The sequence below is a fragment of the Onychomys torridus genome, chromosome 19 (assembly GCF_903995425.1).
Source record: "Onychomys torridus chromosome 19, mOncTor1.1, whole genome shotgun sequence".
Taxonomy (NCBI): Eukaryota; Metazoa; Chordata; class Mammalia; order Rodentia; family Cricetidae; genus Onychomys; species Onychomys torridus.
Window position 1 is genome coordinate 60,639,804 of NC_050461.1, and position 17,083 is coordinate 60,656,886.

Sequence of the window (17,083 nt, forward strand, 5' to 3'; positions counted from 1 at the left end):
AGAGGGACTGTAATCAAGAGACTTCAGACTAAATGGTGACATGTAGGGAGCTCAGTGAGGCAGGAGACCAAAACAGCCATCTTAATTGGACCAGAAGTCCACCAAATTTATTCTCTGGGGCTAAGAGACCATCTTCAGTGAACCCTCCTACTGCTCATTGGGATCATTTCCCTTGCCAGCTTGAAAATAATTTTCTGGTAGAGGGCCTGGGATAAGGCTGGAGTGTGGCCTCTCGTTGTTATGCTGAATCATAAAAACACATTTTGTTCCTTCCCACCTTCCTGCCATTCACCATTTAACTCTGAATGGCCACTTTTAGCCCCTAGATGATTTCTTGTAGCCGCTGATAGAAGGTGTTTGGTATCTAAAGTGGGGGAAGGGAGCAGGGGTTTCTGAGGTTCCTTAAAGATGTGGCTGTTGAACACTGGTGTTGGGTTGAACCCCTCTGAGCTTTCCACATGCTGGTTCTGCCTCAGAGGCTCAGAAAGCACCCCTCTCCTTGGCTCCGCAACAGCCCAACGTAAACCAAGACTGCTTTCATTTCTTTCCGGAGGACTGGCTGTCCTCTCTCATGAGTTTGTCTGAGGAGGTGGGGACACAGGACTTGCATGCTGCCTAACTATGGCTGCTTTTCTCATCCCTTTTACCACATAGGCCCACACTACCTGGTCTGGAGTTTGTATCCATTTTCTGATGTGTTCAGATCCTGGGTACCTCTGATGTATAGTGTTAAAGCCATGTCTTCTGAGTCAGCTCCTCATCCTTGGACTGGCATGATGGTCTGGTCTCTGAAACCTTGGCTTTACCTTCTTCACTTGTGTTTCTTTCTATGCACAGTGGGAATGATAGTGCCTTCCTCAGAGGTGGTTCTGGGATCATTCAAAGATGTGTCTAGCATGTGCTAAATACTCAATAAATGTTTATTTCAGCCCAGTGAAATGGTTTATTGGGTAAAGGTACCTGCCTCCAAGGCTGATGACAGTAGTTCAGTCTCCAGCACCCACATGGTATAAGGAAAGAATCGGCTCTCATAAGTTGTCCTCCGACCTCTACATACTAGCACACATTAAATGAAAATGTATAGAATTTTGATGTTAGTTTCATTATTGTTACTACTCTATGCTGGCAGAAACTGTTGGCTTTCTTGGTTCTAAGGGAGAAACAAACATTGCAGGACTGAATTTATTTACTCCACTAGTCAGTAATCTGCTGTCTTAATGGATTAGATGGACGTACTGAAAGTCTTCATTGGGTCTCCCTGTGGACTCAACCTGAGAAACATCTTGTGGCATGGCTTTGCTTCCCCTCAAGACATTCCTCCAAAGTAAGTTGTTGGCTAAGTAACTTTCTTCCTTAATCTGCTTAAGAATTTGCTATACCTTGAATTTCCCAAGAGGAAAGGGTTAATTGTGAAAGATGGGAGGATTTGAGACATGAATGGCCAGGTTGCAGTAACAGAGTGTGTGTTCTGATGCTTGGCACCCTGAGAAGAACAGAGAAACCTGGATAGGCAGAAAGCCCAGACACTGTGAAATTTCATGGCCTTCCTAGCTGGTACACAGCTTAACTCCATCTTTGGAGAGTTCTAGGGTTTGTTGGTTTTCTTTCTTAATTCTTTTAATTTTTATGTTCATTTATTCATGTACACATATGCCATAGCATTTGTGTGGAAGCCAAAGGACAATTTTGGGGAATGGTTCTTTCCTTCCAGATATGGTTCTAGGGATTAAAATGAGGACATCCAGCTTGGCTGTAGTCTCCTTTACATGCTCAAGCATCTCAGTCCTCCTTCTTGCATAATTTTAACATTTTTTTTTCTAAGAAAAGTTCTTTATATGATAACTAAGTTCATTTTCTGGTTTCTGGTCTTCTCTAGGTACTGTTCAGCTCTGTTGTTGTTGACAGCAGGACTAGGTCAGTTACTGAAGAGCTACCTTCACCAAGCAAAAGTCACACTGGCACATCGGCCTTTTGTAACTCTTACAAACCTAGAGGATGTGATCGTCTTCCCTGGCAAGTTCTGTCTCACACTGTCCCTACTGTGTCTTCATGGAGGTATCTGCACAGTTTGTAGGTAGCATCAGACTGAATTCTTGGTGAAGAACTTACTTACCATTGCCAAGTTGGTTTGTAAGTTACTTGAAGAACCTTTAAAACTTCACCCCTTCTCACTGTTCTGGTGCTGTTGGGGACCCAGAGAGTCACTATTAGAACTGGCCTCTTCCTCAGATGAGCTCCCCTTCACAACATCTTGGGGCCATTCATGGTGTTGTTTTTCTCCCCTCTCGCCCTGTCTGCCTCTGTGCTCATGGCCATTATATCAGCTGTGCCAGCAACAGAAAGGGTCGCCTGTGTCCTCTGGGAATACGTCCTGCTCCTCTTGGTCGGTATACTAAACTAGGGTCCCCTGCGCCCTACTCTCAATTGCTGCCCAAGTTCCTGACGAGATTCATTTGTCCACCTTTCCTCTTGACAAGCTTCCTGAGGCTGTGGGCTAGGTACTCTTCCTTTTTAGGGGTGCTCTGCCTCAGGGTCACATGTGTCCCTGACTTCTTTCAGTTGGCTACTGTGGTTGTGTTTGTAAGGGTATTTGCTTTTTCCCAGGTGTTACTGATGAGGTACTCTCAGCATTAGAGAACGTGATGATGAAATCTGCCTTCTTCTTAAAAACCATGTTACCATACTGGGAAATGGCAGTGACCAAATTCAAGGTGCACAGGTAACAAGTGTGGGTGGTATTGGTGCCTAGATGCCAGGCCTGTTCCATGCCCTTCACTGTCTAAAGCCTGGTTACTGTCCTGACAGAGTGAGTAGAGACCGATTCAGATTAGGCTCAGTACACAGTATCTTCCTTTGATAACTTAGATAAGCTGTAACTATTTCAAGTATTCCCTGTCATCCTCTTGGTGCAATTGATAGAACTATTTTTCTTTTCTGTTTTTGTTTTTTGAGACATTGTTTTTTCTGTATAACAGTTGTGGCTGTCCTGGAACTTGCTTTGTAGCCAGGCTGGCCTGGAACTCACTGAGATCCACCTGCTTCAGGCTCCCAAGTGCTGGGATTAAAGGTGTATGCCATCACTGCCCGGCTATATAACTTTCTGTTTTTCAAGAATAAACTTAGTATATTTTCTGTGTTCTTACTGTAAGAAAAACATTGAACCTAGCAGTAGAGAACCTTGAAGAGAAAAAAAAAAGGACAGGTATGTTTGGCTGTTGGATTCTGGTAAAGGCCAACCCTGTGTGGAAGCCAGGCACAGCATGTTTTCAGAGGGGTAGAGATTGGAGAGCCAATCAGTTGGTCATTGCTGGCCCTCAGAGAACCTCACCCTTGAATTCACGTTGTACTTGAGCTGCCCTCTGGAGCTTTGTTGTTCTGGAGATCTTCAGAAGTGACATGCAGCATACATAGATCTATGATGACATTTTGTTCCACTGAAACTACTAAAAATATTTCATCAAGCATTAAAATGGTCTTAAAGTCCCTGGTCTAATTAGAACTGGAGTCCCTTACTTTGTTTCTCACATTAGGAAGCTCTGTACCTGCCTTCAGTGCCTCATTGGCGTGTCTAGGCTGCAGTGCTGGCACTGTGGCGCTTGCCGATTTCCTTGGGTTCCACAGGTTTGCTGACTGCGCCATGCTGTTGCTGTCACAGCTAGAAGCTGGACTCAGGAGAGTGTTTGCTGCAGTTAACAAATGTCCTGATAGACTCCTCACGGCCGAGGTACATGTGTTTCTGTTATTCACTGGGGCTGTGCATACTATATTGACAATTTTATGTGACTATGCAAAACTGTGGGTCCAATCCCTTACAGCGCGCGCACGCACACACACACACACACACACACACACACACACACACACACACACACACACACCACGTTATTTGCTGTTAAAGCACACGTTTATTTTAATTGTGATTATGTAAGATAGTTCTGTTTCCAAACTGTCCTTTAAACTTCATGCTGTTATAAAAGCAGTAGTACCTTCCGAGAACCAGAATTGTTTTTGACTTTGAATGATATTACTTTTTTGTTTTAATTATTTCTCTTTTATCTCTTCCCCTTTCTGCAGTCAACAATTCTATATACCACATTTGATGAAGTAAGTAGTCAAACTTGCAAGAAACCTTGAAAAAAATCATCTCCTTTTAAATACAAATTAAAACACAAGGATTGGGGCTGGAGAGATGGCTCAGTGGTTAGGGGCACTTGCTGTTTTTGCAGAGGACCTGGGTTTAGTTCCAAGCACCCATATGGTGGTGGCTCACAACCATGTGTAGGCTGCAATACATACATGCAAGCAACATACTCATGCACATAAAATAAGTAAATTTAAAATAATTTAATTCTACTAATAAAAACCACAAAGGTTAACTATAAATAGCATGTTTACAGGAAAATGTTGATAAGCGAGAAGAAGCTTATGCTAGAATTAAATGTAGCTCTGGGGCCGTACTTGAGTTGACTGAATGATTGACTGGCATTCATGATGCTGTGGGTTTAGTCCCCAGCACTGAATATACCCAGAATGGCAGCAGATTATGTACCTGTAATCCCATTACTTGTGAAGTAGATGCAGGATTTGAAGGCAACCTGTAGTACTTGAAAATCTGTTTCAAATAAATACATTTAAATAAAGCTTTCAGGTTAATTTTGAGGCCTAGTATTATTAATCTCATTTCTGTAGTTGTACAAAACACAAAGTGGGAAAATGCAAACAGATTGTCATGATTGGCTATGACCATTGTTGAGAACAACTGTCCTTAACCAGTGTAACAACTTTAGAAATACAAATATTCTAATTGTGTGTGTACAGATCAATGTCCATGTGTGTAGGTACATGAGTCTGGTTATGTATTATGCATGTGTGTGTGTCAGTTTAACAGCCTATTGATTAATCTATTTTTGGTGTTTTAGATACTGGCAAAACACTTGAATGATGGTAGCATCAACCAGCTTCCTCATTTCCTCGGAGAGCCTGCCATGGTAAAGATTTGGGTATCTACAGTCTTAGGTTTTTCTGTTTATGAACATGCTGGTATCTAGAGTCAGTGTGACTTGTGGTGTGCTCAGGAACTGACCTGCTGCTGTGCTGTTGTCCTGTCCCATCATAGACACTCATCAGGAGTGACTGCCTGTAGGCTCTGAGCTTTGTTTATTCTGGTTAGTGCCATGCCCTTTGAATGCCTGACGACTTGGCTGCCCTCTTTCTAAACAATGTTCTTATTTATTGGTTATATGTATTTTTGGTAAAGAAAGGTATATTTGCTTTATAAAATTTAGCAACAGTCAAATGTCTCTAAGATTAAGTGTTGAATGAAACAGATTAATGTTTTGAACCATGTTTCAATCAGCATTTTATATTTTATCAGGACACTACAGTGACTGCTCTAGACTGTAGTAGATACTTTTTGGTATTCCACCTCACTGAGAGAAGAGCTGGATTCTGTTTCCCATTCCTTATGTGATTTTGGCATCCCTTCCTACCCACAGACAGCAAGATGACTAATTTATCTGGTATTCTTTTTTGTCTTGAATTCCCTGGACTCTTCCTCTGTTGGCAGTCTGCCCACTTCAGTGGTTTTTCTGACCTTTTTCTCCATAGTCTAGCGGAGAGAGACTTTGGGCATGTACTGTTAGAGGAGGGAACAGCTCTCTTTGTTGATGTGAGAGATGCAGGAGTGGACTATGGGTGAATGTAGGGAAGGAATGGGTCAAGGACACCTGCTTGGTTATGCTCATTCCAGCAGGAGGAATGTTTATTTCCCTTCCAAATAGGAGGGGAAGAATAACAGAGATGAGTGCCTTAAGCAGCAACTCCTTCCAGGCAGCTGCCCCAATGGTTGGTCGTCAGCTCCTGCAGGCAGGCTGTGTGAGCAAGAGCGCCCTGCTACAGTTCCAGCTGCAGGATGGGGTGAATGCCCTCTTTGAGACTCACATTTCCCATCAGTTTGTAAACAAGCCAGGAACTGCCTGGAACCCTGCCTTTTGCATTTGCCTATGCTCACAACATTAACAGAATGCTTCTCTGTTAATTTTCTAAAAGGAATTCTTGTGGGATTTCCTGAACTATCAGGAGGGTCCTCGTATCCGGGATCGTTTAAGCCATGGGGAGATCAGCTTACGTGAATTTCCGAGAGAAGCAGCAAGCCAGCTGCTCACATTCTCCCTGGTGCTTCTGCTCAGATTCACTGAGGAAGACACATTGTCAGAGCTGAAGGTACCACAGAGGGAAGAGGGTAGCTGTCACAATTTACCATCACTAGCAATGGAAGAACGTGTCTTATTTTTCAAATATGATTAGCTATTGATCATTTTTCATTTTAATTTGAGTTACAGTATTATTCCATCAGAATATCTGTAAATTAACAACATACATGCATTCATTCTCTGAAAATCAGAGTTTTGAATCTGAAATAATTTGTCCTCTCGTAAACACATCTTTGCCTTTCTTTTTAATAGAAGTGGTGGTATTAAAAACTAAAGAACAGGTTGTAAAACACGATTAGCTGGGTTGGGGATTTAGCTCAGTGGTAGAGCGCCCTGGGTTCGATCCTCAGCTCCAAAAAAAAAAACATGATTAGCCAAATACAGGAAACTCCTACAAGTATATATCAAATTGATGGAACAGGGTATTTGCATTTCTGAAACTAATGATTTTGTTATTTTAAAGTAAATAATTTTAGTTATAATATTGCAGGAGGTATTTTTGTTTTTAGATTATATATATGGCAATTGTTTTTTAAGTTGTCTATTTTAAAAGTCTAAGCAAGATTGAAAAATTATTATAATATGTAAAGGCCATCAGGAATCCCCTTTGCCAGAGATGAAAGCTGTTAAAAGTTGGATGTCCTTGCTTCTCTATTCTTTCCATGGGTACCCCCAAATAGGCTTGTAGGAAGAAATGCTTTCTCCTTCAAGCAGTGTTTTTCATTCGTTGTATTTTGGGATCTTTGTTGTGCCTGCTCTTTTTGTTAGCTGTCTGTCATTCTATTGCATCAGTAGGCCATCATTTATCTAAATGATCTCCATTTCGGTATGTGGGCTGTCCCTTTGACTGAAGGAACTCTCTGATTGTAATGGTGAACTGAAGGACTGTGTTCATTTGGGCACCTATGCTAGTGAGTTTGCAAAAGGAAGGCCTAGTTTTTCTCTTCACTGATGCTGCTGTCCCTGCCTTGTCTTTGCTCACTTGTATTTTCCCACCACTTTAGGAACCTTGCTTCTGTTTTCAGTGATGTACTTGATTTTAGCTCTAGGTTCTTTTTTTCCCTCTGGCTTCTGCCTTTGATGTTATTCTTGAAAGCGTCTTTGCATTCCAAAAATTATAAACATAACCATAATTTTCCTAGTGTTTTTGTCTTTTGTCCAAGTAGAATGTAGTTCCTCGTGGGAGTGAGATAGAGAATCTAGTTTTCCGTGTTTCTTGTTGAAATTGCTAGCAACTTTTCTGAATGCTGTGTGGAGAATTGACATCTTTATTCAGTATACATCAGGCTCCAGCCCTGGACTCTCTTGCTGGAAGCTCTGCTCTCTGCTGAATCTTCATGACACTGTTTAGTGCTTTCCAGTCACTAAAGACAATTTGCTTTCCTGTCGCCTCAGAATTGTCTTGTCTATTCTCTTGTTTATATTCCCTGTGAGCTATGTCATTAAAGTAGACAGATCCAGAAAACAAACTGAAAAGAATAATGTAGTAAAATCACATAGGGAAACTGACATCTTTTACTATATTGAACACTATTCAGAAACTGAGGATGTAGCTCAGTTGGTAGAGTGCTTGCCTAGCATACATGAAGACTTGGGTTTGATCCCCAGCACTGTATAAACCAGGTGTAGTGGCACACACCTGTAATCCCAGCCCTCACTCAGAAGGTAAAGGCAGAAGTGTTGTTCCCATTGGTTAATAAATAAGCTGCTGTAGCCTATGGCAAGGCAGCTTAGAGGCAGGTGGGAAATCCAGCTCATTCAGTACAGCATAAGACTCTTAATCTCAGGGCCATGGGTTTATGCTCCGCGTTGAGCACCAAATATAGTCAGAAGTTTTCCTGTGGTCTTGTCTGGCCCCACAGTCCAGACAAATCTCTCTCACCTGGACCCAACTGAACACACAGAAGCTTATATTACAAACTGTATGGATGGTCTATGGCTGGCCTTTTGCTAGATAGCTCTTATATCTTAAATTAACCCATTTCTATTAATCTATATTTTGCCATGTGTTCCATGGCTTTACTGGTTCTTTCACATCTTGCTTCTTCTGGCACCTGTTGGCATCTCTCTCCTCTGCCTTTCCTTTTTCTGTCTCTTTCCTTGGATTTCCCACCTGCTTCTAAGCTGCCTTGCCATAGACCAAAGCAGCTTATTTATTAACCAATGGGAACAACATATATTCACAGCATATAGAAAGACATCCACCAGCCCAGAAGGATCACAAGGTTATCCTCAGCTACATGGAGTTTGAGACCAATCTTGGATGTACAAGACCCTGTGTCAAAGAAAAAAATTTACCAATAACAAGTATGTCCTGACTTCAGGCCTATGATGAATGTGGACCCCACCTTCCCAACTAAGTAGCACATCTCCAAAAGGTAGCTTCTGAGGCTCACAGGCCCCCAAGCCCCTCTTCCCTGTTTTCACATTCTGTACTCAGTTTTGCCTTAAAATACATCTTGAATCTATTACTCAGTGTTATCCCATTACCACCACTTGGCCACATCACCTTCACTTCCTGGAGGGCACTTGCTCTGACAGCCTTCCTTCCTCCCTTTGGAAACATCATGTCCCCCCTCTATGTAGAGCCTGTCTGTAGCTTCATATCTTAGAGCAGAAGTGGGTGCTCTCTCCTGGCCTAAAGGCATACACGGTCCCCTGGTGCCTATTCCAGCACTCATCCCCAGTCTTCACACAAGTCTCTGCCCTGCTGGGACCACAGTCATGAGGATGCTGCCCACGACATGGCTGTGGCTCAGGCTGGCAGTTGTCAGTGAACGAGAGGTTGGCACATGTCCTCAGCACTTTGATCTTGGCCATTTCAATCATTGCTCTGTGCTATTGAGAATGTGATGGTTTCTGCTGCTGACTTCTGCCAACTTCTGGCTCCCTGACTTTATGCTTTTGTAGTTTCCAGTTGCTGATACAGGTTTTCAGTTATACGTTTATAACAGCTGTTGGAATATACTGTATTATCTTTGTTTTTAACATTTATATGTTTGGCAACTATATATAACTTTATGGTCACGTAATTCTCTTCTAATTGTATTGATGTTCAGTGCTTAAAATTTTTTCCTTTTGTTTTTGGATCTTTTTTCCTTATATATTTGTAGTTTTGCTATGCTATGGACAGGGTGGGTGTGATCTTTGTAAATTATCATGGCTAGTTAGCTCTATTTTAGGCAGTTTAGTGAAGAGTTTTACCATGCTTTAGATGAAGTGAAAGATTAGGGCTCTAAGTGACTGATTCAGAAGAAGACAAAGCCCAATTGTAGAACTGTAGTGACTAACATCAATTTTCTAAACTAGGAGGAAGCAACAATACAGTTGCTGGTTAGTCTTGCAGAAGGCTACAGATCTCGCTGCCACCCAGCCTTCCAGCTTCAAAAACAGGTATGCCACATGCAGAGTGTTTGGGAGAGGGGACATGTGTGATGCTGCTCTTCCTTCAGAGATATCAGAAGGGCCCCACGCTTTGCCCTGTCAGACTTCCTGACCCGTTGGTCCCTTGCTGTATGGCTTTGGTTGAGTGACTCAGTCTTTTGAACTTGCAACTCAAGTTCTGTGTCTCAGAGCTAAAGGTGGTTCTGTCTCAAGGATAACAGGTGGAGTGTTTAGCATGGAACTTAGATGGCTGCTGTCATTGGTCATGCCCAGAGAGAGAAGCAAGTTTTATCAAGTGAGAATGTCATTTTTTTCTTCTACCATATAAGACAACTTTCTGTTAACTTATAATTTTAAAAACAAACTTCCAAGCATTTCTACCAGATAGTTCCAATTTGGGGATTATTTCAAATGCTTCATATTTTTTTTGAAAAGAGATTTTTATGTAGGGGGCTGCAGTATGTATATATGAGTGTAGGTGGCCTTGGAGGCCAGAGGTTTCTGATCCGCTAGAGCTGGAGTTATAGGCAGTTGTAAGCCACACAGCTGGTCCTCTGCAAGAGTAGTATGCGCTGCTTACTACTGAGCTGTCTCCCCAGCCCTCAGATGTTTGTTCTGTATATGGCAGGAGACAGGACAAGAAGAACCCCATGAATATCACACTCAGAATGGCTCTTGCACAGGCTTGGCAAGAGAGCACACCCTCACAGGGCTGCTGTAAACTGGTGTGTGTTGGGAAAGACCTAGAGAGGCAGTGTCAGGGACCCAGGCTTGACCAGTGTTGTGTTTGACAAATACATCCATTGTGAGACTTTTCCTGCAGAGAGGTGCACAAACATCTGTTCTCCCCAGATAGCGCACCAACAAACAAATCAGAGAAACCATTCCACCCAGTGAGTTTGGGGGAGCTGCTTATAGGGTGTCTGGATGACTCAGGCAGCTGCATCTGGTGATCCATCCCAGCAATGGTGATGATTCACAAAGGCTACACCCTAGAGTTTTCTATACAACTACGGTCAGCTAAGCCAAGAGTGTCCTCTTCCAGCAGTTGGCTTCTACTTATAACCATTGGGAGGGGTTGTTGAATCTTAGAAACATCTTAAGACACTTCCTCCAGGAGGGATGTTTGAGTTAGGAGGAAATAGCTAAAGCAGTATGGGTAAGAAGGGGCATGTCAGCAAATTAGCCTCCATCCTATGGCCAGTAGGTTCTGGTTTGGAGGCAGGAGCATGGATAGTATCCTTCATGAGTCTTCTTTCCAAGATACCATTAGAAGGGTAGAAGTATCAGAACTTACCTACAGGGACCAGCATTTTAAAGAGACAAGGAGGACAGGAGGGAAGGTTCTGGAAGGTAGACTACCCAGTGACCCAATTGCTGAGTCCCTAGCCTGTGCCCTTTGCTGTCCTCTTCTATGGCCCCAGGAAGCACCCTGGCTATTTTGGACCCTCATCTGTTATCTATCTACTACTTGGTGAGATTCTGTGCTTTTAAGGTCATTGCTGCTGAAGATTGCTCACGTTCATTGATGTCCACACAGCTGCCACTTAATTTCCTCATAGTATCGTGGGGCAGGGCCTGCTGAAGGATCTGTTGTATGGCTTCGCCTGGATGCTGACCAGTGATTGATAGTGTTGACATGCCTCCCTCGTCTGTGCTGTGTGCTCTCACTCACAGAACGGTTGCCAAAGCTAGTCACAGTTCAGAGGAGGGGAGGTAGGTCCCTCTCAAGTGAGGGTGTCATATTTGTGAACATGCTCATCATCACCCCAACAGTAAGAACCAGCAGTAGTCTTAACAGTCCATCAGATGAACATGTGAAATACTTGAGCTCACCATATGTTTTTCAAATATGCAATCTGTAACAGTTTTACAAATATTTTCTAGAAAGTGATTCCATATCTTTGACAGCTGAAAACACACTTTCTCGGATACTGTAAAACCTTAGAGCAGTCAAATATTTCCTCCCAGGTGCTGAGCTGTGAGAAAAGCCTCGGGATGTGGCCTGTGTTGGCTTTGCCAGAAGAGCCTGGTCAGGAAGCAGCCAGGTGTGTGTCATCTGGACTGGGGAGTATGCCACCTAAGCTGTTGCATGTGTCACTTGGGTCATGTAGACCATGGCTGGGTCATGCAGACATGGGTTCTTGTACAGGGCTGTTAGCAGGCCTTTGGAAAGGAACTGCTGGGCTCACTTGGTTGGCAGTTGAGCATAGACTGGAGGGGTCTGTCGGGAAGATAAGGCACCCTTCAATAAGGGCTGGACAGACATGAAGAGGAGGAGGGACACACATCTGGGGACCATAGAGTAAAGCAGATATATGAGTAGTAGAGCTACTCTGGGCAAGCTACAATCACCTTCTTTCTGCACAGTGCCTTGCATTCAGCTTCTCCTGTCATTCACTTCATCCTGTCATGATGCCTGCTTTCACTTATGTTTTAGATCAAGTTCACTGTGCATTAAAAGTTATTTTATATTATCAATAATGTGGGAGTTTTAATTATTGGAGTATACCTTTTGTATTGTGTGTTCTTCAGATTGGAAGGTAATTCTGAAGCATATGCCTGCAACTCTTTAATTAGCAAGATTTTGTGTGAGCTCTGCCACCATATGCCTGGGAGTACCTGTGCTGTAAATGGCTTGGATGGTCTTCCCCCAGAGAAGTGAGTACTGAAGAAACATAACTGGTAATTTATGATATCAGACTTAAGGTTTCCATTCTAAATTTCAGCAGTTTGTTACTGTGTCCCAAAAGAGGTCATCAGGTGAACTTAGGTGATCTCTGTGCAAGTACCGTGTGTCTAGTTACATTTCCCATGTGTACTCTGTTCATGCCGTTGCATTTACCTGTCGCTTGCTGAGGTCCCACTTATACCAGCAGACTCCAAACCAGTTCAGATCAGAAGAGGAGACAATGGCCTCCCCTGGTGTTGTGTGTCCCCTGATTGCTATGCTCTCACTTGCAGGTGGCCCCCGCTTCTCAAGGAACTCTGTAGCACACGCATCCCCACCCTGTTTTGCCCCAGACTCATTCTACAAGTTCTGGTTCTGCTCAGAGGCATCAGCTCCCAGTGCCAGCGTGCATCTGACCAAGTCATTGCCTCTTTGCAACTGAGACACAGGCAGTGGGTGGAGCGAAGGCTGCGCTCCAGGCAGCGTCAGAACTATCTGCGCATGCTCAACAGGTAGGCGGTTCCCCTCCTCAGCAGCCCTCTTTCTCAAGTTTGGGTAGGTGCTGATCTTTTCAGTGAATAATTACAGTGTCTACTGTTGTAGAGAAACTTTAAATTTAGCCTGTGGGAGTGGGTCCCACCATCCAGAATGACTGGACAGAAGCCCTAGATAGAGCATGCTCACTTGGATTTGCCAGCACTCTGACCCTTCACGTTTCTAGAACTTTGGGTTGAATGGAGCGATGTTTTGTAGACCTATCAGAGCTCTTGTCGTTCGTTGCCTTCCCGAAGTTTCGCAGTGAGCCCTCAGTTAGCTCATACAGGAGTGCTATTACATCACATCCCTCTAAAATGGAGTGAAGTGTTTTTAAGCATTTCTGCTGGTCTCATGGGCAAAATAAGGTTGGGCTTTAATAGGAATTTCTTGGAATCTAGCAAAGTTATAAGACACCTTATCCTCTTGGTGCTAGAGGGCACAGAGCATGGGGCCTAGCAGCAGTCTCTGAGGCTGGCCTGGGAAGTGTTCTTGGAGGCAGCTGGGACTGAGCCAGGTCAAAGCCGTGGCTGCTGCCACAGAAGCACTTTGTGACCTGAATGTGAAGAGCAAGAGCTGGGCTGCACACCCCTGTGGGCTTGGAAGGTAGAGACTGTGGCAGGGCAGAGCAGGGCAGGTGAGGATGAAGGACAGGAAAACCGTCTTCCCAGATGGTTGGACTTGGGGATACTTTAAAAAGGTGTTGGCAAAAGAAACTGCATGCTTTTTGTTTTGTTTCTGGCTGTTCTCCTTTGTCATGCTGTTTATTTTTGTTGTTGTTTATTTTGATTTTCATTTTGTTTTGTGTATGTATTGTGGGGTTTTTTTTTTTTGAGAGAGAGAACAAGCACACTTACAAACATGAAGTTGTGTGTCTAGGAAGGTGGGGAGGATCTGGGAAGAATTGGAAAAGGTGGAAAAGCATGATCAAAATAATTGTATAAAAATTTTTAATTTAAAAAGGTGATGATTAGGTGAAGTGTCGTTTTTCCTTATGAACGTGGAAAGGACTGTCAGAATCTTAACTCTGTTCATCATTTTTCAGTGTTAGACTTTTGTCTCCTGTGCTTTACCTGATTTTGTTGCTCCTTGCACTGGAATTGGTCAGCATTCATGCCGTCCATAGTAAAAGTGCGCAGGATCGTCAGCAGTATCTGAGGTAAGATGGTGCTCAGGCGGTCTTGAGAAATTTTGACTCCTCTTGGCTGTTCCTTTGGTGATGGTTTAACCCCACAGTTTCTCCAGCTCGTCCTCTCTATACAGTGTGATACTAAGCTTGTGAGTATTTAAAACTGCTTGCTTCTAGGCACATTTCACAAAACTGAACCTAATTTACTTGAGAATCTACTCCGAACCTGACACTCCGGTTTGGTGCCCAGATGCAAGCTGAGTTAAGACTGAGGATGGTCTTGGAGGAGGATCCCAAAGTGTGGTTTGGACCATTCAGTGGCCGAAAGTCCAAGCCCTGAGACAGACCCCACCACATCCAAGTGACTCACAGTCACTTTAGTTGAATATAGCTAACAGTTTCAAACTTAAGAATTCTACCTTTCAACAGCATCCAGATCTAGGGAATCTGAAACTAAGATAAACTTTTGTGTAGACCACTCCACATGCAGAGATCCCAGAGCTCACGAGACTCTTTGGACAGAGCTGTACAAATGTATCTTGTGGTCAGTTGGCTAAAGCTATTGTGATGTAGCCTCCATCCATGCCCACAAGGGTTTCATATCTCAGCTGGCTTTATGTAGTACTTGGCAAGGGAAGGGGTAGGAATCCTTGCATATTGAAGCATCTTATGGATTACAGTGTGGGGGGTGCGGGGGGTACGTGGTGTGTAGTGTTTCTCTCTCTGTGTCTGTGTGTGTGTGTGTGTGTGTGTGTGTGTGTGTGTGTGTGTGTATGTGTGTTTTAGACAGGGTTTCACTGTGTAATCTTAACTGGCCCAGAACTCGCTATGAAGTCAGGCTGGCCTTGAACTCACAGAGGTCAGCTTGCCTCTGCTTCCCAAGTGTTGGTATTAAAGGCGTGCACCAGCCACAATTTCTAGCTTTTCGATACTTTTAAGACATATTTTTAAATTACTCTGGGGAGGGAGGGCGACTGAGAGGGGAGTTGAGAAAGTCAGAGGACAGCTTGTCCAGTCCAGTCTCTCCTTCCACCTTTACATGAGGTCCAGGACTGAGCTCAGGTCACTAGGCTTGCTTGGTGAGTGCTGTGCCTACCGAACCATCTGCCTACCCTGTACTGATTAGTTTTAATTGCCAGCTTGACACAACCTGGAGTTGCAAGTTTCAGTTGAAGAAATTTTTAGATCAGGTTGGCCTGTGGGCATGTTTGTAGTAATTGCCTTGATTGTTAATTGATGTAGGAGGGCACAGCCCACTGTGGATGGCACCATTCCCTGGGTTTGGACCCAGGACTGTATAAGAAGAGAGACAGATAGCTGAGTCCTGTAGTTAGAGTTTTCCTGCCTGGCCCAATCAGGACAAATCTCTCTTACCTACCAGTCCCACAGTCGCTCAGACCCAACCAAGAAAGTACACAGAAATTTATATTGCTTACAAACTGTATGGCCATGGCAGGCTGCTTGTTATCTACCTTTTCTATCTTAAATTAACCCATTTCTGTTAGTCTATACTTTGCCACATGGCTTGTGGCTTACCAGTGTCTTTACATGTTGCTTTTCATGGCAGCGGTCGGCGGTGTCTCTCTCCAACCTTCTACTTCTCAGAATTCTCTTCTCTCTTGCCCCGCCTATACTTCCTGCCTGGCCACTGGCCAATCAGAACTTTATTTACACAGAGCGACATCCACAGCAGAGTCCCAAGCAGGCAGTGTGGGTGCATTTGCTTCTCTTTGCTGTTGACTTTGAATGTGGTATGACCAGCTATCTCAGACTCTGCCACTGAGATTCCGTGCAGTGCTGCACTGTAACCTGGAATTCTAAGCCAAATGAGCCCATCTTCCCCTAAGCTGATTTTTGTAAGGTTATTTTATCACAGCAACAGAAATGACACCAGGACGTGGAGGCTGACTAGAGCCGAGGCAAGTGCAGATAGCCTCGTTCATGGTGTGTGGATGGCCTCATTCCATGGTGTGTGGATAGCCTCGTTCATGTGTGTAGATGGCCTCATTCCATGGTGTGTGGATGGCCTCGTTCATGTGTGTGGATGGCCTCATTCATGGTGTGTGGATGGCCTCGTTCATGGAGTGTGGATGGCCTCGTTCATGGTGTGTGGATGGCCTCGTTCATGTGTGTAGATGGCCTCATTCCATGGTGTGTGGATGGCCTCATTCATGGTGTGTGGATGGCCTCGTTCATGGAGTGTGGATGGCCTCGTTCATGGTGTGTGGATGGCCTTGTTCATGTGTGTGGATGGCCTCATTCCATGGTGTGTGGATGGCCTCGTTCACGGTGTGTGGATGGCCTCATTCATGGTGTGTGGATGGCCTCGTTCATGTGTGTGGATGGCCTCGTTCACGGTGTGTGGATGGCCTCGTTCACGGTGTGTGGATGGCCTCGTTCATGGTGTGTGGATGGCCTCATTCATGGTGTGTGGATGGACTCATTCATGGAGTGTGGATGGCTTTATTCATGGTGTGTGGATGGCCTTGTTCATGGTGTGTGGATGGCCTTATTCATGGTGTGTGGATGGCCTCGTTCATGGTGTGTGGATGGCCTCGTTCATGGAGTGTGGATGGCTTTATTCATGGTGTGTGGATGGCCTCGTTCATGGTGTGTGGATGGCCTCGTTCATGGTGTGTGGATGGCCTCGTTCATGGTGTGTGGATGGCCTCGTTCATGGTGTGTGGATGGCCTTGTTCACGGTGTGTGGATAGCCTCGTTCACGGTGTGTGGATAGCCTTGTTCACGGTGTGTGGATGGCCTCGTTCATGTGTGTGGATAGCTTCGTTCACGGTGTGCAGGGCCGGATGGCCTTGTTCACAGTGTGCAGGGCCAGATTGGATACTCAGCCTTAACACCACTAGTGCATGGCCTGAAGCGTCTCTGGGTACTGTGTAGTACTGGGTGTCATCCATGTCATCTGGCCACATGCTAGTAGCACTCCCCCAGTGACATCACCAAGTTTCCCCTAGAAGAGCCACTCCCTAGACCAAGGCTCTGTGGGTTTCATTGTACCATTCATTTAGCATATGTTTATGAAAATTTTATAAATATAAATAATTATAGGAAAGTCTACACTACTTGGGAAACTGAGGGGAAATCTGAAAATATAAAAATGATATTTGTCCTAATCAGTTAGAACTTGCTGCTATT

The 17,083-nt window shown here is 44.2% G+C and overlaps 1 protein-coding gene across 9 annotated transcripts in view; it reads left to right on the forward strand.

Moving 5' to 3' along the window:
• Ermard (ER membrane associated RNA degradation) overlaps positions 1–17,083 on the forward strand; it is a 140,776-nt gene that overhangs the window by 3,958 nt on the left and 119,735 nt on the right. For 6 of the 9 annotated variants that reach the window (XM_036168606.1, XM_036168610.1, XM_036168607.1 and 3 more), the window contains 12 exons: positions 1,227–1,324; positions 1,877–2,013; positions 2,605–2,719; positions 3,622–3,724; positions 4,075–4,104; positions 4,920–4,988; positions 6,049–6,222; positions 9,522–9,605; positions 11,568–11,644; positions 12,132–12,257; positions 12,561–12,779; positions 13,847–13,960. In XM_036168606.1, coding sequence (XP_036024499.1) covers positions 1,227–1,324; positions 1,877–2,013; positions 2,605–2,719; positions 3,622–3,724; positions 4,075–4,104; positions 4,920–4,988; positions 6,049–6,222; positions 9,522–9,605; positions 11,568–11,644; positions 12,132–12,257; positions 12,561–12,779; positions 13,847–13,960 — 1,346 coding nt within the window. Of the gene's footprint in view, positions 1–1,226; positions 1,325–1,876; positions 2,014–2,604; positions 2,720–3,621; positions 3,725–4,074; positions 4,105–4,919; positions 4,989–6,048; positions 6,223–9,521; positions 9,606–11,136; positions 11,312–11,567; positions 11,645–12,131; positions 12,258–12,560; positions 12,780–13,846; positions 13,961–17,083 lie in introns of those variants that run through there. The other 3 variants (XM_036168614.1, XM_036168613.1, XM_036168612.1) reach the window with 3 other exon arrangements.